The following is a 23,237-nucleotide window of genomic DNA, read 5'->3' as shown; positions in this document are numbered from 1 at the left end:
AGATCTGGGGTCTATAATGTAAACATCCCATGTGACAGTAATAGATGGTGACAGGTCCTCTTTATGGAGAGACCTGGGGTCTATAATGAATGTAAACATCCCATGTGACAGTAATAGATGGTGACAGGTCCTCTTTATGGAGAGATCTGGGGTCTATAATGAATGTAAATATCCCATGTGACAGTAATAGACGGTGACAGGTTCTCTTTATGGAGAGATCTGGGGTCTATAATGAATGTAAATATCCCATGTGACAGTAATAGGAGGTGACAGGTCCTCTTTATGAAGAGATCTGGGGTCTATAATGAATGTAAACATCCCATGTGACAGTAATAGATGGTGACAGGTCCTCTTTATGGAGAGATCTGGGGTCTATAATGAATGTAAACATCCCATGTGACAGTAATAGGAGGTGACAGGTCCTCTTTATGGAGTGATCCGGGGTCTATAATGAATGTAAACATCCCATGTGACAGTAATAGGAGGTGACAGGTCCTCTTTATGGAGAGATCTGGGGTCTATAATGAATGTAAACATCCCATGTGACAGTAATAGACGGTGACAGGTCCTCTTTATGGAGAGATCTGGGGTCTATAATGAATGTAAACATCCCATGTGACAGTAATAGGAGGTGACGGGTCCTCTTTATGGAGAGATCTGGGGTCTATAATGAATGTAAACATCCCATGTGACAGTAATAGGGGGTGACAGGTCCTCTTTATGGAGAGATCTGGGGTCTATAATGAATGTAAACATCCCATGTGACAGTAATAGGGGGTGACGGGTCCTCTTTATGGAGAGATCTGGGGTCTATAATGAATGTAAACATCCCATGTGACAGTAATAGGGGGTGACGGGTCCTCTTTATGGTGGGATGTATAAGACCCCTCCTCTGCACTTCAAAGTATTCAACACGTCAACATCGGCGTTTTTGATTACTTTCTATTTATTAAAACTGGCGCCATTAGAATGTCAGTAAAGCGGAAGTGAGGTTATGATGTCACTAGATCTGAGACCCAATCAAAAGCAAGTGGCTGCTTTAGTAGTATTGATTGTTTCATTAGAAGAAAGCCGCCCGCCGGCTCTACAGAACTGTTCTGGGGTGACGCCAGCAGCTGCATGTCACTCCCATACAACCACTTGGAGCAATAGCGGTAACATGGATACGTTTTGGACCGATAGCAATCACCAGTTACACTTACCGGTAACGGGTTTTCTAGGAAATCTTCCAGGACGGCACACCTGAGATGACGAGTCCCACCTGACAGGAAACACAAACAACAACAGAGTTTAAAAGGCCCCACCAGAAGGTACATTCTGTGAGAATTGGAACATCACCAACAATTAGGGGTCGGGAAGTAGGCCTGCCATCCTGGAAGATTTCCTAGAAATCCGGTTACCGGTAAGTGTAACTGGTAATTTTCTCGTCATCTTCCAGGATGGCACACCTGAGACGATGAGCAAGAAGTTCAGGCCTACCTTAGGGTGGGACCACCGCCTGTAGGACCTTCCTGCCGAACGCCAAGTCCTGAGGGGACAACAGTTTGACTCTGTAGTGCCTCAGGAAGGTATTTTGGCTCGTTCATGTTGCTGCCCTGCAGATCTGGTCGATTGAAGCACCTGCCCTCTCTGCCCAGGAGGTCGCCAGTGATCTAGTTGAATGAGCTTTAAGGTGAGCTGGGATAGGTCTACCAGAGTGCTCGTAGGCTATCAAGATAGTTTAATCCACCTGGCTATCGACGGCTTGGAGGTCTGAAGACCCTTTCTCTGGCCACAAAAACTAACCAATAGATGGTTTGATCTCCTAAAACATTTCACTCTCTCCAGATGGACCAGTAGACGTCATCTAATAAATGAAATTTTTCCTCTTCATCATTCTTGGGATTCTGACAAAATGAGGGAAGTATAATTTCCTGTGACCTGTGGAAATTCAAGGTCACTTTTGGCAAATAGAAAGGATCCTGCCTGAGAATTACCCTATCCCTCTAGGAGCAAAAGAAAAGGCTCTTTAATTGTCAGAGCCTGTAGGTCGCCAACCCTTCTGGCTGTCGTGATCACTAGGAGGAAGGCCATTTTAACCTCCATGGCGGGATGATTATTTCGGATTTTAGGTGCTGAAAGCGGTACAATTATTTTGCATGGAAATTTGGCGTTTTATATTGTAGGTCTGTAATTCTTAACAATAACACACTTAAATCTGTCCAAACAAGAGTCTAGTAGACATCCCGGGTATGATGAAGTTTGAAACACAAAAACATAAATTATAATATAATAAATAAATATAAATAATTAAAAAAAAAAATAATATGATAATAAAATACATTTCCCCACGATTCACTATCGCTCAATTCTGCAAGTGTTCTAATTTATTATCGCTGTTTTCTAGCTGATCTAAAGCCACTTTTAACATAAAGGGACACTTTTTGGTTGCTATGGACAATCTCCAGTTTCCAGGCAGAAAGAACAGTCTATATCACATAAAACTGCATGCAGGGCATTGGACAAAGCACTGAGGACAAAAGGGATGTGAAATCATTTCATAGGTAATCTGTAAGATTACAGTACTGTATGTGTTATGATTTTTACGTTTTGAATTTGCTGCCTGGCTCCGCCCCCGTGCGTCGCGCCAGTTTGGAGACTTTCCAAACTTTTGCATAGATCTGTCTAGTGATTGGTTTTCTACTTAGCAAAAGCCTATCTCTTTCTCCGAACATCAACTACTCCTGAGGATCTCCCTCTCAAACACCAGCCCATCAGGGAAAGGAACCCCGGGTCGGGATGTAAAACTGGTCCCTGGCTGAGGAGATCGCGTTGGGACGGGAGATGCAACGAAGGAGCGACCGACCACCTCTTCAGGGTGGGGAACCAAGCCCGCTTCGGCCACCAGGGTGCAATTAGAATGAGGCACCCATTTGACTGGGACAGTTTCTGTAACAACCGGGGAATGAGCACCAGGGGAGGGAACGTGTAAGCCAAGCCGAAATCCCAGCTCTGGGCCAAGGCATCTACCCCCTGGGAGCTCTGCTCCCTGGTGAGAGAAAAGAACTTCTGAACTTTTCTGTTCTCCCTGCAAGCAAACAAATCTATCTCTGGTTTGCCAAAGTGTTGTCTTACCAGAGAGAAAACTTTGTTATTCAGCTCCCACTCTCCCTGGTGAATGGGCTGCCTGCTGAGGAAGTCTGAATATTGAGGGACCCTCATATGGACTGTCGATACAGAGGGGATTATCTTCTCTGCTTCTCCCAGGATTTCCTGGGTCAGCCTCATTAGCTTGAGGGACCTTGTTCCTCCCTGGTGGTTTAGGTAGGACACAGCCACTGCGTTGTCCGAGAAGATCTGCACTTCCCTCCCTCGGACCTGGTCCTTGAAAAAGTCTAGCGCCTTACCGACTGCCGGGAGTTCCCTGAAATTGGAGGAGGCCCTGCTTTGCTCCTGAACCCAGTGCCCCTGGGTGTAGAGGTCCCCCAAGTGAGCTCCCCAGCTCCAGGCACTCGTGTCTGTTGTCACACTTAACGGATCTAGCTGGGTTCAGGCCCGACCCCCGACAGGTTGCTCAGACTGAGCCACCAGTCTAGGGAACGTCTTACCTCTCTTGAGAGGGATACCCTCATGTCCAGGGATTCCCTTCTCCCATCCCAGGAGGAGAGAAGGAAACCCTGGAGCCCCCGAGAGTGGAACTGGGCCCAAGGTACCGCTGGAATGCATGATGTCATGAGGCCCAGCACTCTCATAATGGTCCTCAGAGAGGCCCCCTTGGCTGCGTGGAGAGCGGACATAGCCCTCCGCACCTTTGTGATCTTTTCCTGCGGAAGGAAAACTCTTTGGGCCAGAGAGTCTACCAGGTAACCAAGGGTACACCTTGGACTGTGAGGGATCCAGTGAGGACTTCTCCCGACTGACCATCCAACCTAGAGCTTCTAGAGTGGACAGCACTTTGTCTCGGTCTGACCGAAGCTGTTCTAGGGCTGGACTGTAGATTAGCATGTCGTCCAAATATGGGATCAAGGCTACCCCCTGGAGGTGTAGAAAAGACACCATCTTGGAGGTGTCTTCTGACCGTGTAGATACTTACTATACAAGAAGTTTTGTATGGAAAGTATCTGTTTAGCTTCCGTAAGTTTATGATCAGTCGGAATTTGCCCGAGGGTTTCAGAACCACAAAGATGTGGGAATAAAACCCCTGGCCGATCTGATCTCTGGGAACAGGGACGACGATCTCCTGTTGTGCCAACTCCCGGACACTCTCCAAAAGGCCCACTGCCTTCTGTGGATCCTTGGGGAGATAGGTAAGGATAAAATTCTGGGGGGGTGGACAGGAAATCCAAGCTGTAACCCTCCCTTATGACCTTTAGAAAATAAGGGCTCTGCGTGTTCCTTTCCCATTGGGGGAGAAACCATGATAGCCTCCCACCAACCTTTAGGTTGGCGTCATTTGGCTTCCTTGTTGGAAAGCCTGGAAAAAAGGATTCCACACCTTTTTCCTTTCCCTTTCCAAACCCCCACTTTCTCCTCGGCTCCTTCTTACCCTTAAAACCGGTCTTTTGAAAGGGGGCCTCAAAAAACTTCTTCCCTTTATCCCTCTTGGGTTTAGTGGGGAATTTCTTGCCCTTCTCTGTCGATCAGGATAGGACCTGTTCAAGGCACGGCGTGAAGAGCAGCGAGCCCGCAAAGGGTATACCACAGAGACGTGACTTAGAGGTAAAATCCCCATCCCACATTTTTACCCAAAGGGCTCTCCTGGCGGAATTTAGAAGAGCCATCGGCTTGGCAGTTCTATTGGTTTCCACTGCAGCGTCTGCTAGATAGGCTACTGCTTTACCAATAACCTCCAGAGAATCCAACACCTCCTTGGTTTTGGTCCTGCGCGATACATGGTGCATCAACCTGCTGACCCATGCATCTGCGTTTCTGGCAACACAGGCGGAGGCTAATGCTGGACCCATAGCTGCAGCATTAGCGTCCCATGCCCTGCGTAACAGGGTTTCTGACCTCCTATCCATCTGGTCCCGTATGTTACCAGTATACTCGAAGGAGAAGTCCGAATGTTTGGATACCTGAGCTAGAGAATGAGGATGGCCAAAAAGTTAGAGGGGTTTTTAAACTAGGTGATGGGGGGGGTCCAGAGGTAGAGATAGTCAGCGCGGAACATATTCCAGAGGGTAGTATTGGGGGAATTAGTGGTAGGTTGAAAAAAGCACATAAACCCGAGGTAAGTATAGTAGCAATAAGAGGGTAATATGTGACCGGTCTAAACTACGTGGCATGTTCACCAATGCCAGGAGCATGGCGGACAAGATGGGTGAACTAGAGATACTGTTGTACAAGGAGGATTTGGATTTTGTGGGAATTTCAGAGACCTGGTTCAACAGCTCTCATGATTGGCTGGCAAACATTCAAGGGTATTCCCTTTATCGCACGGATAGAGAGGGTAAAAAAGGGGGAGGGGTATGCCTATATATCAAGAATAATGTACAAGCGAATGTGAGAGATGACATCACTGAGGGAGCTAGGGAGGAGGTGGAATCTTTATGGGTAGAGCTCCAAAGGGATGACGCTAAGAGGAAAATAATACTGGGAGTATGCTATAGGCCCCCTAACCTGAGGGAGGAAGTGGAGACGGATCTCCTATCACAATTTGGATTAGCGGCAAGGATGGGAAGTGTTATCATAATGGGGGATTTTAATTATCCAGACATAGACTGGGCGGAGGGAACCGCGCATTCATTTAAGGCTCGCCAGTTCCTTAATGTCTTGCAGGACAATTTTATGGGTCAGATGGTAGACGCACCAACTAGAAATAAAACATTACTGGATCTACTGATTACCAACAATACAGACCTGATCACAGATGTGGAAATACGGGGCAATTTAGGTAACAGCGATCACAGGTCAATTGGCTTCAGTAAAAAATCACACAAATAGGAAACATAAGGGGAATACAAAGACACTGAATTTCAAAAGAGCCAACTTCCCTAAACTACAAACCTTGCTAGAAGGCATAAATTGGGATAAAATCTTAGGAACAAAGAATACGGAGGAGAGATGGGTTTGCTTTAAGAGCATATTAAATAAGGGCATTAGCCAATGTATCCCATTGGGTAATACATTTAAAAGAGCAAAAAAAAGTCCTGGATGGCTTAACTCCAATGTAAAAATGCATATAAAAGCAAAGGAGAAGGCCTTCAAAAAATACAAGGATGAGGGATCATCCTCAGCATTCAGACTTTATAAAGAATGCAACAAGAAATGTAAGGGTGCAATTAGGACAGCTAAGATAGAACATGAAAGACACATAGCGGAGGAGAGCAAAAAAAAATCCCAAGAAATTCTTTAAGTATGTAAACAGTAAAAAAGGGAGGACAGACCATATTGGCCCCATAAAGAATGAGGAAGGACATCTGGTTACAAAGGATGGGGAGATGGCGAAGGTATTGAATTTATTCTTCTCCTCAGTCTTCACGAGTGAATCGGGGGGCTTCAGTAACCAAAACTGCAGTGTTTATCCTCAGGACACAACACAGGAAGCACCTCCATGGTTAACAGAGGACAGAATTAAAATTAGACTTGAGAAACTTAACATTAATAAATCACTGGGACCAGATGGCTTGCACCCGAGGGTACTTAGGGAACTCAGTCAGGTGATTGCCAGACCATTGTTCCTAATTTTTACAGTCTACTGACTGGAATGGTACCAGCTGATTGGAGAAAAGCCAATGTAGCACCAATATTTAAAAAGGGCCCAAAATACATCCCTGGGAATTACAGACCAGTTAGCCTAACATCAATAGTATGTAAACTCTTGGAGGGGATGATAAGGGACTATATACAAGATTTTAGTAATAAGAATGATATCATTAGCAGTAATCAGCATGGATTCATGAAGAATCGTTCTTGCCAAACCAATCTATTAACCTTCTATGAGGAGGTGAGTTGCCATCTAGATAAAGGAAGGCCTGTAGACGTGGTGTATCTGGATTTTGCAAAAGCATTTGACACAGTTCCCCATAAACATTTACTGTACAAAATAAGGTGCGTTGGCATGGACCATAGGGTGAGTACATGGATTGAAAACTGGCTACAAGGGCGTGTTCAGAGGGTGGTGATAAATGGGGAGTACTCAGAAAGGTCGGGGGTGGGTAGTGGGGTCCCCCAGGGTTCTGTGCTGGGACCAATCCTATTTCATTTGTTCATAAACGATCTGGAGGATGGGATAAACAGTTCAATCTCTGTATTTGCAGACGATACTAAGCTAAGCAGGGCAATAACTTCTCCGCAGGATGTGGAAACCTTGCAAAAAGATCTGAACAAATGATTGGGGGAGGGGCGACTACATGGCAAATGAGGTTCAATGTAGAAAAATGAAAAATAATACATTTGGGTGGTAAAAATCTGAATGCAATCTATAGACTGGAGGGAGAACCTCTGGGGGGATCTAGGATGGAAAAGGACCTGGGGGTCCTAGTAGATGATAGGCTCAGCAATGACATGCAATGCCAAGCTGCTGCTAACAAAGCAAACAGAATATTGGCATTAAAAGGGGATCAACTCCAGAGATAAAACGATAATTCTCCTGCTCTACAAGACTCTGGTCCGGCCGCACCTGGAGTATGCTGTCCAGTTCTGGGCACCAGTCCTCAGGAAGGATGTACTGGAAATGGAGCGAGTACAAAGAAGGGCAACAAAGCTAATAAAGGGTCTGGAGGATCTTAGTTATGAGGAAAGGTTGTGAGCTCTGAACTTATTCTCTCTGGAGAAGAGACGCTTGAGAGGGGATATGATTTCAATATATAAATACCGGACTGGTGACCCCACAATATACAAATACCGGACTGGTGACCCCACAATATATAAATACTGGACTGGTGACCCCACAATATACAAATACCGGACTGGTGACCCCACAATATATAAATACCGGACTGGTGACCCCACAATAGGGAGAAAACTTTTTCGCAGAAGGGAGTTTAACAAATTAGAAGAAAAGAGGTTTAACCTTAAACTACGTAGAGGGTTCTTTACTGTAAGAGCGGCAAGAATGTGGAATTCCCTTCCACAGGTGGTGGTCTCAGCGGGGAGCATCAATGGTTTCAAGAAACTATCAGATAAGCACCTGAATGACCACAACATACAGGGATATGTAATGTAATACTGACATATAATCACACACATAGGTTGGACTTGATGAACTTGTGTCTTTTTTCAACCTCACCTACTATGTAAACTACTATGTAGAGAGGCGTCCAAACATGGTACTTTAAGGAATTTTTCCTCCTCCTCATTTTTAAAGGGGCATCTACACTTCCAGGTCTTAAGTTTTAATACCTTGAGCTCAGGTTCCTTCCATTCTCTCAGGAGTATATCCTTGAGAGATTGGTGTACTGGCAAGGACTTAGTCTGAGTTCTGCTCAGTCCCCTATAAACTTTATCCTGAGCCGAAACCTGGATGGACGGCATCTGGATATCCTCAGATGCATAGATTGCCTTGGGGAGACTCTCTATATCTTCGGCTGAGAAGAGATGGCCCCCAGGTCAAGCCTCCAACTGACTAACCTGGTCCGAGTCTTCTCCATCCTCCAGGGAGCTTTGCTCCGAGGCTTCTGCCTCCTCCTCATCCGAACTGGGAGCCGGTTCTTGGGACCCCCCCTGCCGAGGTTCCCTCCTGAGAGGGGGAGCTTTCCCCTGCTGCTTCTCAACCGTAGACCCGAAGGACTGGAGAGTGGCACTCTTTCATTGCTTGTGCCGTCTCTTTGCCTGCTAACTTATAGATGCACCTGAAGCAAGAAATCTTGGTGTGGTTCTGCGGAAGTTTCTCGTTGCAGTACCCACAACGTTTTGACTTAGAGGTGGCTTTGGACTTAGACCTACTGGTAGTCCCCTGGGCAGGGCATTCAGTTTCCACAAAGAATAAAACTGATGAATCCCTGTTAACCTACACCCCTTTAAGATGTCCTACGGGGGTGAAGGAATAGGGCCACCCCTAACCTCTCCCCCACACCAGCTGGGTCGACTCACCCTCTGTGGTCTCCTGAGGTGCTGCCATATTCGGTCCATCCTCCTCCATCTGTTCCAGACAAGACGACCCTAAGGGAGGGATCATTCTGGAAAGATTCGGGAGGGGGAACAGGTCCATGGACCCCCGCTCCACTGCCGCTCTTATCCATGCTCGCCGCCATCTTGCCGGAGCTTCTGACCCGGAAGTGCGGGAGTGACGTAATTTGTGTGCGCTGTGCCGGCATCTGGACCTGCACAGTAGCGGTCGGCAGACGGCGACAACGAACAGACATCTGGCAAGCAGGAGATCCCTCAGCCCGGTCAGCTAAGCTGACACCGGGGTCCGCGCCATGCACTTCAGGGATTTCCACCCAGGCAGATGGGAATATCCAGAGCAGCTTCTCCATCCCATCCACCACTGTTAGGTAGGAGAAAAAGCGTGGGTATGTGGTCCCGGAAGTTCTGGACATCTCCACTGTGTCCAGGAGAATCCAGCGCTCAGGGGGACTCTTCAAGCTCCTGCGCCTCCCCCTGAGCACGTTTGTTGGGGATCATATCCCCCCCTGGGAAGGGCAAGACCCTGTCAGACCACACATCCACCACTGGCTGCCCTGGGTCTGACACCCAGGGAGGGGACCTCATCCCCAGGCCTTGGTCAGGAAAGAAAGAAAAAAAACTGTTTCGCTGCCATCCTAAGAGAAACACAATCAATAACTGAGGGACAGAGGGAAGGGTGGGGCCTTTTAAACTCTGTTGTTGATTGTGTTTCCTGTCAGGTGAGATTCGTCATCTCAGGTGTGCCGTCCTGGAAGATAACTGGAGAAAGTGTGAATATTGGCCCTAATAATGGGCCGCTCCGATAATCGGTCGATTCCTAGTATCATCACTGTGTAATACACCCTCTGCTGGAGTACTAACATCTGGAGGTCACCTACCTCCCTGTAAGAGTCCCAACTGCTACCACAGACCCATTAGGATGAAATCCAGCAGACTGGGCCGGGTCCTGAAAGAGAACAGATCCCATTATGTCCATTACAATCGTCTGAATCAAATCAATCACCGCGATCTCCCTCCACTCACCCCATAGGAAATTGCTACTTACCTCTAGAACTTTGTTCCAGATTGGGCGATGGCTTGCCGAATCCCATAACATGATCTGCTTGTCATGGCCACAGGTCAGGAACTGAGACTTCTGGGAATGCGCGCCCAACCCCCACAGTTCATCGGTATGGCCCTGAATGATAAAACACGGACAATGGTAGGTGGATGGAGCAGAGAGGAGCCGGGGTCCCTGGCATGACCCTCCGCGGGGTCCCATGTATTGCCTCGTGCTCCAACTATCAGTCTTTAAGATGTGGAAAGACCGCCTCCATTCCCTGCAATGTGATAGATGTCTATTTGTCCCATAAAGGACCAATCTGGACAACACCAGTCCACGGGGACAATTTTTGATCCTTTGATTTTGTTGCTTGAAGACCTGCTGAATATCGCGTGGCTTTATCACGACCCCCATGGTCCTGTTGCTCCCCCCCCTACTGGTTATCTGAGGTTACATTTTTTCACACTATTCTGCAATAACGCTAAACTATATTCTGCAACAATGTATTTTCCCCCCTTGGTTTTTGTATACCCCAGAAGACGACTAACATTGCATTCAAAACGCGTTGGATGTTCACCATCTGGGGACCTCACCACTGGTGATCCACAATCCATGGAAACAAGGATAAATATAATATATATATACACACACACACACACACCTCTCCTGATCATGGTTTTATATCATTGTCTTCATTTTATATATATATATATATGATACTGAGTGTTCATTTATTGCATCAGCTTATGTTGCCACCAAAGTCCCACCTTTGAGGGTCCCTCTTCTTCTGTCCATGGGACAGCTAATGGAGTGCAGCAATAACCACCCCCCGGGTATTGCCATGGTAAAGCTGAAGTGTGATTTATTCATATAATACCCATTATACCCAGTGGTGGCTGGGGCTCAACATTTTTTTGGGGGGGAAACAAGCCTCACTGTGCCCATCAAACGCTGACACTGTGCCCATCAAATGCACCCATTGTGCCCAAACGCTGCCACTGTGCCCATCAAACGCTGACACTGTGCCCATCAAACGCTGACACTGTGCCCATCAAACGCTGACACTGTGCCCATCAAACGCTGACACTGTGCCCATCAAACGCTGACACTGTGCCCATCAAACGCTGACACTGTGCCCATCAAACGCTGACACTGTGCCCATCAATTGAACACACTGTGCCCATCAAACGCTGACACTGTGACACCCCCCCGCCCGCCATCTGCCCAGCACTTGCCCTGTCTCATGGCAGGTCAGGTATGCGGGTCAGACAGCGGCTCCTGTGTCCTCCGTGCATCTCCTCCCCTCCTCCTGATAGGCTTCCAATCATAGCGCCTGTCCTTTTAGCCAATCAGGTGATGGGTAACAGACCTGATTGGCGGAGAGGCAGATCATTCATTCGCTTTTCTAACACACCTGGGTGGATTGTGATCGTAATGCGCTGCGCTCGCGGTTCACCTTTTTTGAAGCCTATAAGAGTCTATGGCTCCAATCAGGTGCTTCAAAAATACCCCCCGCCGCTGTAATTCCAGGCGCCCGACGTCTGAAAAAGGGGCCGGACGCCTGAGTAGGGGGTGGCGGCATGAATCTATCCATTATTCATAAAGGGGGTGGCTGGAGAGAGGGGGCAGAGCCCGTGCACCCTTAATGGACGCACCGCCACTAATTATACCCCCCCCCCCATCCCCCATCAACATGACATTCAAACTTTCCAATCAAATCATTTCATAATAAGAAATCCCTCAGTGATGAGTGTCTGGGCTTCCCTCAGAAGGAATATGGGGTTTGGGGGGTGTTCTATACCCTTCATGCCCCCCTTTATCATCCCTGCTGGCTGTAGGCTGCTGCAGACTATCTGTGCTATCTGCTGATCAGTCACTCTGATGGGGGCGGGACTTACATGAAATGAGGCGGGCCCTTTGGCTGGCGGCTTCTCTCTGCTTACATCTTTATTCCTCTGAACCCCCCGGTAGTAATCTTCCGGTGCTGCGGGGGGTTAATACGAGCTAAGGGACCTGTCATAGGCACTTATCACCCTTTCCATCCCCCCTCCTTCATTCACAAAGGCTGTACTAGGAATAGAGGAGAAGGGATTGATGATGATTGAAGTCATTCAGGCAGGCTCAGAGTAATTGTTTGCAGTGGAGGAGAGGTGTGGCTACAAGTGGAGGGGAAGGACACAGTTCAGCATTAAAGGATAAGTCCACCTTTAGTAGCAAGTTCTTCCCAGGCTCCTCCCATATTTAGGGTGCAATATGTTTCTATCCACCCCCATCCTGTCGCCAGTCGATTCCTCTCCCTGCCCCCGCCCTCATTGTGAATGAGAAAACTCCCATCTTCCCCCGCAGCAGACGGCTTGTAGATCTCAATGAGCTGTGAAGGTGCCGATCAGCTGCTGCAGCTTCAAACTGACAGCCGTACAGAGGGAGGGGCCAAGATGGGGAAGAGGAGGAGCCTGACATTGCACTGACTGCGGGTGCAATGCTCTGCAGCCTCCTGTAAAAAACAAATCATTAAATGCACATTTTTTCCTGCAAACATTTTTATGAGATTTCATCATTTTGTTCACAAAGGAGAAATCCTTTATATAAATAATAACAGGGAAAATCGCGACTATGGTCATAAAGTGAAAAATAGATCAATTATCAAGGAAAGCCACTTGCACAGATACTGGGCGTGGCTACAAGTGCTGCGCTAATCTTATACAAAACAGGATCATCGTGTGCACAAACTGGTGAACGATAGAAGTGAAAAAAATCTTCTTATATCAAAAAAAAAAAACTTCAATTGTGCCAATCCATAACGTCCCTAACAATGTCAGATTTCACGAAACGCAATGGGTGGAGCCAGACGTCATCACGTATATGCAAGCTCTTTATCGATCAGATCCTGGGACATGTAATGTGTTTTGGCGTTGTTCATTATGACATGTGAGTTCTTTTAACCTTTTTTTAAAAGAAATTCGACATCGGATGTAACACTATTGGGGGGTGTGGCTCTCCTTTAATTCTTTACATGCGTACGAACATTTGGGGGAGATTTAGGAAGAGAGATGTTGGAACCCTTCATGTTTACTGGCTGCATTACTATTAATGAGGTGCAATCTGACTTCTCGTATGTTGGGGAATGTGTGGCCCATAGATGGGGAGGATTGAGGATTCGTTCGTTCCTTTCTTGTCACATCAGAGAATCATTTCTCAAAGCGCGACCTTCCTTTACACTCACTTCTATTCTTCACCAACTTGATTATAATCGGGTCTGTACACCCGCTGTGCCCATTATGAGGGGTTCCCTCCATCCCTGTGCTGAGTTCCCGGGTCTGTACACCCGCTGTGCCCATTATGAGGGGTTCTCACCATCCCTGTGCTGAGTTCCCGGGTCTGTACACCCGCTGTGCCCATTATGAGGGGTTCCCACCATCCCTGTGCTGAGTTCCCGGGTCTGTACACCCGCTGTGCCCATTATGAGGGGTTCCCACCATCCCTGTGCTGAGTTCCCGGGTCTGTACACCCGCTGTGCCCATTATGAGGGGTTCTCACCATCCCTGTGCTGAGTTCCCGGGTCTGTACACCCGCTGTGCCCATTATGAGGGGTTCCCACCATCCCTGTGCTGAGTTCTCGGGTCTGTACACCCGCTGTGCCCATTATGAGGGGTTCCCACCATCCCTGTGCTGAGTTCCCGGGTCTGTACACCCGCTGTGTCCATTATGAGGGGTTCCCACCATCCCTGTGCTGAGTTCCCGGGTCTGTACACCCGCTGTGCCCATTATGAGGGGTTCTCACCATCCCTGTGCTGAGTTCCCGGGTCTGTACACCCGCTGTGCCCATTATGAGGGGTTCTCACCATCCCTGTGCTGAGTTCCCGGGTCTGTACACCCGCTGTGCCCATTATGAGGGGTTCCCACCATCCCTGTGCTGAGTTCCCGGGTCTGTACACCCGCTGTGCCCATTATGAGGGGTTCTCACCATCCCTGTGCTGAGTTCCCGGGTCTGTACACCCGCTGTGCCCATTATGAGGGGTTCTCACCATCCCTGTGCTGAGTTCCCGGGTCTGTACACCCGCTGTGCCCATTATGAGGGGTTCTCACCATCCCTGTGCTGAGTTCCCGGGTCTGTACACCCGCTGTGCCCATTATGAGAGGTTCTCACCATCCCTGTGCTGAGTTCCCGGGTCTGTACACCCGCTGTGCCCATTATGAGGGGTTCCCACCATCCCTGTGCTGAGTTCCCGGGTCTGTACACTCGCTGTGCCCATTATGAGGGGTTCTCACCATCCCTGTGCTGAGTTCCCGGGTCTGTACACCCGCTGTGCCCATTATGAGGGGTTCCCACCATCCCTGTGCTGAGTTCCCGGGTCTGTACACCCGCTGTGCCCATTATGAGGGGTTCCCACCATCCCTGTGCTGAGTTCCCGGGTCTGTACACTCGCTGTGCCCATTATGAGGGGTTCTCACCATCCCTGTGCTGAGTTCCCGGGTCTGTACACTCGCTGTGCCCATTATGAGGGGTTCTCACCATCCCTGTGCTGAGTTCCCGGGTCTGTACACCCGCTGTGCCCATTATGAGGGGTTCTCACCATCCCTGTGCTGAGTTCCCGGGTCTGTACACCCGCTGTGCCCATTATGAGGGGTTCCCACCATCCCTGTGCTGAGTTCCCGGGTCTGTACACCCGCTGTGCCCATTATGAGGGGTTCTCACCATCCCTGTGCTGAGTTCTGGGTCTGTAGACCCGCTGTGCCCATTATGAGAGGTTCCCTCCATCCCTGTGCTAAGTTCCCGGGTCTGTACACCCGCTGTGCCCATTATGAGAGGTTCCCACCATCCCTGTGCTGAGTTCCCGGGTCTGTACACCCGCTGTGCCCATTATGAGAGGTTCCCACCATCCCTGTGCTGAGTTCCCGGGTCTGTACACCCGCTGTGCCCATTATGAGGGGTTCCCACCATCCCTGTGCTAAGTTCCCGGGTCTGTACACCCGCTGTGCCCATTATGAGGGGTTCCCACCATCCCTGTGCTAAGTTCCCGGGTCTGTACACCCACTGTGCCCATTATGAGGGGTTCCCACCATCCCTGTGCTAAGTTCCCGGGTCTGTACGCCCGCTGTGCCCATTATGAGAGGTTCCCACCATCCCTGTGCTGAGTTCCCGGGTCTGTACACCCGCTGTGTCCATTATGAGGGGTTCCCACCTTCCCTGTGCTGAGTTCCCGGGTCTGTACACCCGCTGTGCCCATTATGAGGGGTTCTCACCATCCCTGTGCTGAGTTCTCGGGTCTGTACACCCGCTGTGCCCATTATGAGGGGTTCTCACCATCCCTGTGCTGAGTTCCCGGGTCTGTACACCCGCTGTGCCCATTATGAGAGGTTCCCTCCATCCCTGTGCTAAGTTCCCGGGTCTGTACACCCGCTGTGCCCATTATGAAGAGTTCCCACCATCCCTGTGCTGAGTTCCCGGGTCTGTACACCCGCTGTGCCCATTATGAGAGGTTCCCTCCATCCCTGTGCTGAGTTCCCAGGTCTGTGGACTGACCCTTTAATTTACACAAGGTAGCAGCGTTGTGTCTCCGCCCCTTGCTAGTAGGTCAGAGGGAGATTTTATCCTCTCTCCTTAGGGTTCTCTGATAATTTCTCTCTGTTACCCGCATCATCACCAATGAAACATCAGAAGAAGAAGTACCTACCTGGGTGATGGTGGTGAAGTTTCCAGATAAAGTGCCCTGAAGGACAAAGTTTCTTGTGGTACCAATTAACACAACGTCCCCTTTTCCTTCCGCCACCGTCCGCACGGGTCCAAACTGTTCCGGAATCTTATGGGGTAAAAATTGAACACAGTGAGTGCTGGAAATGCTGTGACTGACTACAGAACCCCGACCTCCAACTCTACAAACACCCCAACATTCAGATCTACAGAACCCCGACCCCTTACTCTACAAACACCCCAACATTCAGATCTACAGAACCCCGACCTCCAACTCTACAAACACCCCAACATTCATATCTACAGAACCCCGACCTCCAACTCTACAAACACCCCAACATTCAGATCTACAGAACCCCGACCCCTTACTCTACAAACACCCCAACATTCATATCTACAGAACCCCGACCCCTTACTCTACAAACACCCCAACATTCAGATCTACAGAACCCCGACCTCCAACTCTACAAACACCCCAACATTCATATCTACAGAATCCCAACCCCTGACTCTACAAACACCCCAACATTCATATCTACAGAATCCCAACCCCTGACTCTACAAACACCCCAACATTCATATCTACAGAACCCCGACCCCTGACTCTACAAACACCCCAACATTCATATCTACAGAATCCCAACCCCTGACTCTACAAACACCCCAACATTCATATCTACAGAACCCCAACCCCTTACTCTACAAACACCCCAACATTCAGATCTACAGAACCCCGACCTCCAACTCTACAAACACCCCAACATTCATATCTACAGAACCCCAACCCCTGACTCTACAAACACCCCAACATTCAGATCTACAGAACCCCGACCTCCAAATCTACAAACACCCCAACATTCATATCTACAGAACCCAGACCCCTTACTCTACAAACACCCCAACATTCAGATCTACAGAACCCCGACCTCCAAATCTACAAACACCCCAACATTCAGATCTACAGAACCCCGACCCCTGACTCTACAAACACCCCAACATTCAGATCTACAGAACCCCGACCCCTTACTCTACAAACACCCCAACATTCATATCTACAGAACCCCAACCCCTGACTCTACAAACACCCCAACATTCATATCTACAGAACCCCGACCTCCAAATCTACAAACACCCCAACATTCATATCTACAGAACCCCGACCTCCAACTCTACAAACACCCCAACATTCATATCTACAGAACCCCAACCCCTGACTCTACAAACACCCCAACATTCATATCTACAGAACCCTGACCTCCAACTCTACAAACACCCCAACATTCATATCTACAGAACCCCGACCCCTTACTCTACAAACACCCCAACATTCAGATCTACAGAACCCCGACCCCTTACTCTACAAACACCCCAACATTCATATCTACAGAACCCTGACCTCCAACTCTACAAACACCCCAACATTCATATCTACAGAACCCCGACCTCCAACTCTACAAACACCCCAACATTCAGATCTACAGAACCCCGACCTCCAACTCTACAAACACCCCAACATTCATATCTACAGAACCCCGACCTCCAACTCTACAAACACCCCAACATTCAGATCTACAGAACCCCGACCTCCAACTCTACAAACACCCCAACATTCATATCTACAGAACCCCAACCCCTGACTCTACAAACACCCCAACATTCATATCTACAGAACCCCGACCTCCAAATCTACAAACACCCCAACATTCATATCTACAGAACCCAGACCCCTTACTCTACAAACACCCCAACATTCAGATCTACAGAACCCGACCTCCAACTCTACAAACACCCCAACATTCAGATCTACAGAACCCCGACCCCTTACTCTACAAACACCCCAACATTCATATCTACAGAACCCCAACCCCTGACTCTACAAACACCCCAACATTCAGATCTACAGAACCCCGACCCCTTACTCTACAAACACCCCAACATTCATATCTACAGAATCCCAACCCCTGACTCTACAAACACCCCAACATTCATATCTACAGAACCCCGACCTCCAAATCTACAAACACCCCAACATTCATATCTACAGAACCCAGACCCCTTACTCTACAAACACCCCAACATTCAGATCTACAGAACCCGACCTCCAACTCTACAAACACCCCAACATTCAGATCTACAGAACCCCGACCCCTTACTCTACAAACACCCCAACATTCAGATCTACAGAACCCCGACCTCCAACTCTACAAACACCCCAACATTCAGATCTACAGAACCCCGACCCCTTACTCTACAAACACCCCAACATTCATATCTACAGAACCCCAACCCCTGACTCTACAAACACCCCAACATTCATATCTACAGAACCCCGACCTCCAAATCTACAAACACCCCAACATTCAGATCTACAGAACCCCGACCTCCAACTCTACAAACACCCCAACATTCATATCTACAGAACCCCGACCCCTTACTCTACAAACACCCCAACATTCATATCTACAGAACCCCGACCCCTGACTCTACAAACACCCCAACATTCATATCTACAGAACCCCAACCCCTTACTCTACAAACACCCCAACGTTCATATCTACAGAACCCCGACCTCCAAATCTACAAACACCCCAACATTCAGATCTACAGAACCCCGACCTCCAAATCTACAAACACCCCAACATTCATATCTACATAACCCCGACCCCTTACTCTACAAACACCCCAACATTCATATCTACAGAACCCTGACCTCCAACTCTACAAACACCCCAACATTCATATCTACAGAACCCCGACCCCTTACTCTACAAACACCCCAACATTCAGATCTACAGAACCCCGACCCCTTACTCTACAAACACCCCAACATTCATATCTACAGAACCCTGACCTCCAACTCTACAAACACCCCAACATTCAGATCTACAGAACCCCGACCCCTTACTCTACAAACACCCCAACATTCAGATCTGCAGAACCCCAACCCCTGACTCTACAAACACCCCAACATTCATATCTACAGAACCCCGACCTCCAACTCTACAAACACCCCAACATTCAGATCTGCAGAACCCCAACCCCTGACTCTACAAACACCCCAACATTCATATCTACAGAACCCCGACCTCCAAATCTACAAACACCCCAACATTCAGATCTACAGAACCCCGACCTCCAAATCTACAAACACCCCAACATTCAGATCTACAGAACCCCGACCTCCAAATCTACAAACACCCCAACATTCAGATCTACAGAACCCCGACCCCTTACTCTACAAACACCCCAACATTCAGATCTACAGAACCCCAACCCCTGACTCTACAAACATCCCAACATTCATATCTACAGAACCCCAACCCCTTACTCTACAAACACCCCAACATTCAGATCTACAGAACCCCGACCCCTTACTCTACAAACACCCCAACATTCAGATCTACAGAACCCCAACCCCTGACTCTACAAACATCCCAACATTCATATCTACAGAACCCGACCCCTGACTCCACAAACACCCCAACATTCAGATCTACAGAACCATATCTACAATAATAAAATATTTCTGTAAAGGGCTGTGAAGGGGGTGGGAGGGGCTGGCTCAGTCTTCCAGCTGCTGGTCCTGGCATCTTGGTGGATCTTTTCTGAGCCTGGACCGGCTGAGTAACATTGCGACAGAACCAACCAGGACAGAGGCTTTTGGAGGGGACTGAAGGGTAGCCTCTTGCCTAATGACTATGGTCCCTGGCTTTTGATGGTTTCTATTTTTTGGGAGGTGTGTGCTTGGGGAACTTTGGAGTGGTCTTCCTTTGGATTCGGGCCCATGTCTCCCCAAAACACACAGACTCTGGGAACATAGGACCTGGATGCAGATTTGGGGCTTCTATGCCCAAACCAGCATTGATCTAGAATCAGGGTAAATGTTAATATAATCAGCTCATACCAACCTGATGTGGGGGGTGACAAAATGTGGAACATTTCAAGGGGTATGAATACTTTTTCAAGGCACTGTAAGTAACACTGTATGTGATCACCCTGAGGCCCTACAGACTAGAGCTTCAGGGAGAGAAGGAACGTGCCAGAGCCAGCCGCAGCAAGGAATCTGGAATGTAGACCAATATGGAGCAAAGAACCATTTTGGGGGGTTTATATACAGTGGGGAGAAGAAGTCTTTGATACATGGCCAATTTTGCAGGTTTTCCTCCTTACAAATCATGTAGAGGTCGGTCATTTTTATCATAGGTTCTCTTCAACTGTGTGAGACGGAATCTAAAACAAAAATCCTGAAAATCACATTGTATGATTTTTAAGTAATGAATTAGCATTTTATTGCATGACATAAGTATTTGATACATCAGAAAAGCAGAACTTAATATTTGGTATAGAAACCTTTTGTGACGGGAGGGACCGTGGAACCCAGAATCCCTTGGAAAGTAGGGGATGTCCTTGTTTCAGCTCCCCATGCACCTCTTATGTCTAAGTCACCCTGTGCTATCCTGGCACAGGGTGAGTGAGAAAATATATCTTGGACTACTTAAAATGGGACAGTAATATTTGTCCACAATATCTCCCAGGATGTATGTAGAGACTATTATTGGTTTGGTTGATTCTGAACTCAACATGTTAGTTAATTGAGAGAGCTGATCTCATTGTCCTCTGTACAATGTAGGAGACGGGCCGACTCCTAGTGGTGCTCCTGCTATTATGAGAAAATGTCCTGTGTTTATACTTATGATAATGTACTGTGTGAAGCTCGGTGACAACAAGTCTGACCTGTACTGCTGCTTAAAGGGATTAATTAGCTCACGTTAATTTGTTACAGGTGTATTGTTAGAGTAATATGAGCAGGAGGGGGGAACCTCCTATTCTACTGTATAAAAAGTCTTGTATTCTGGTTCTAATAAAAAGAGTCCATGTTAGCAGCTAAGCAAGTCTCGCCTTGTTTTGTGCTTTGTGAGCGGTTGGAATATCTGATATCTATATCCAGACTGGGAGGAAGTGGTATACTGACGGAAGCACTCAAGCGGAGTGAAGGACGTTCCGTGACACCTTTGTTTGCAATTCCGGAGATCATAGGTTTCCTGTAGTTCTTGACCAAGTTTGCACACACTGCAGCAGGGATTTTGGCCCACTCCTCCATAAAGACCTTCTCCAGATCCTTCAGGTTTTTGGGCTGTCACTGGGCAATACGGACATTCAGCTCCCTCCAAAGATTTTCTATTGGGTTCAGGTCTGGAGACTGATATATATATATATATATATATATATATATCTCTCTCAGACTTCTCCCCACTGTATATATATATATATATCTCAGACTTCTCCCCACTGTATATATATATATATATATATCTCAGACTTCTCCCCACTGTATATATATATATATATATATCTCAGACTTCTCCCCACTGTATATATATATATATATATATCTCAGACTTCTCCCCACTGTATATATATATATATATATATATATCTCAGACTTCTCCCCACTGTATATATATATATATATATATCTCAGACTTCTCCCCACTGTATATATATATATATATATATCTCAGACTTCTCCCCACTGTATATATATATATATCTCAGACTTCTCCCCACTGTATATATATATATATATATATATATCTCAGACTTCTCCCCACTGTATATATATATATATATCTCAGACTTCTCCCCACTGTATATATATATATATATATCTCAGACTTCTCCCCACTGTATATATATATATCTCTCTCAGACTTCTCCCCACTGTGTATATATATATATATATATATATCTCAGACTTCTCCCCACTGTATATATATATATATATATATCTCAGACTTCTCCCCACTGTATATATATATATCTCAGACTTCTCCCCACTGTATATATATATATATATATCTCAGACTTCTCCCCACTGTATATATATATATCTCTCTCAGACTTCTCCCCACTGTATATATATATATATATATCTCAGACTTCTCCCCACTGTATATATATATATATATATCTCAGACTTCTCCCCACTGTATATATATATATATATATCTCAGACTTCTCCCCACTGTATATATATATATATATATCTCAGACTTCTCCCCACTGTATATATATATATATCTCTCTCAGACTTCTCCCCACTGTATATATATATATATATATATATATATCTCAGACTTCTCCCCACTGTATATATATATATATATCTCAGACTTCTCCTCACTGTACCATTCAAACTGAAGGCAGTGATGAAGATGAAGATGATGAAGATGATGATGAAGATGATGATGATGATGATGATGAAGATGATGATGATGATGATGAAGATACACTTTGCTTTTGATGCTGATATGATATGAAGAGACGTCTCACCTCCACTATGCTGAGTCTCTGATAATTTCCATCCCAGGATAGAAGTTTACGATCTTTTCCTCCAGAAACCAGCGTTCCGTCTCTCTGCATGCACAGCGCGAATATCCCGCCCTCGTGGGCTCCCTGGACAGCATGGCTGATCCTATTCATACCTATAGAAATACAAGACCTCATCACCACACCCATCCCAGCGCACCCTAGAATGTCTTCCCCCACCACTCACACCAATCCCAGCGCACCCTAGAATGTCTTCCCCCACCACTCACACACCAATCCCAGTGCACCCTAGAATGTCTTCCCCCACCACTCACACACCAATCCCAGTGCACCCTAGAATGTCTTCCCCCACCACTCACACACCAATCCCAGTGCACCCTAGAATGTCTTCCCCCACCACTCACACACCAATCCCAGTGCACCCTAGAATGTCTTCCCCCACCACACACACACCAATCCCAGTGCACCCTAGAATGTCTTCCCCCACCACACACACCAATCCCAGTGCACCCTAGAATGTCTTCCCCCACCACACACACCAATCCCAGTGCACCCTAGAATGTCTTCCCCCACCACACACACCAATCCCAGTGCACCCTAGAATGTCTTCCCCCACCACTCACACACCAATCCCAGCGCACCCTAGAATGTCTTCCCCCACCACACACACCAATCCCAGTGCACCCTAGAATGTCTTCCCCCACCACTCACACACCAATCCCAGTGCACCCTAGAATGTCTTCCCCCACCACACACACCAATCCCAGTGCACCCTAGAATGTCTTCCCCCACCACTCACACACCAATCCCAGCGCACCCTAGAATGTCTTCCCCCACCACACACACCAATCCCAGTGCACCCTAGAATGTCTTCCCCCACCACTCACACACCAATCCCAGTGCATCCTAGAATGTCTTCACACACCAATCCCAGTGCACCCTAGAATGTCTTCCCCCACCACTCACACACCCATCCCAGCGCACCCTAGAATGTCTTCCCCCACCACTCACACACCATTCCCAGTGCACCCTAGAATGTCTTCCCCCACCACTCACACACCAATCCCAGCGCACACTAGAATGTCTTCCCCCACCACTCACACACCAATCCCAGTGCACCCTAGA

General features: G+C 47.6%; 1 protein-coding gene across 1 annotated transcript in view; it reads right to left on the bottom strand.

Moving 5' to 3' along the window:
- EML1 (EMAP like 1) overlaps positions 1-23,237 on the bottom strand; it is a gene marked incomplete in the record, with an annotated part of 215,487 nt that overhangs the window by 46,714 nt on the left and 145,536 nt on the right. The window contains 4 exon segments of the mRNA XM_073609641.1: positions 9,927-9,994; positions 10,094-10,225; positions 15,766-15,891; positions 22,116-22,267. Coding sequence (XP_073465742.1) covers positions 9,927-9,994; positions 10,094-10,225; positions 15,766-15,891; positions 22,116-22,267 — 478 coding nt within the window.

This window comes from Aquarana catesbeiana, linkage group LG13 (genome assembly GCF_042186555.1).
Source record: "Aquarana catesbeiana isolate 2022-GZ linkage group LG13, ASM4218655v1, whole genome shotgun sequence".
Lineage (NCBI taxonomy): Eukaryota > Metazoa > Chordata > Amphibia > Anura > Ranidae > Aquarana > Aquarana catesbeiana.
This window is presented reverse-complemented; position numbering and strand designations above follow the sequence as displayed.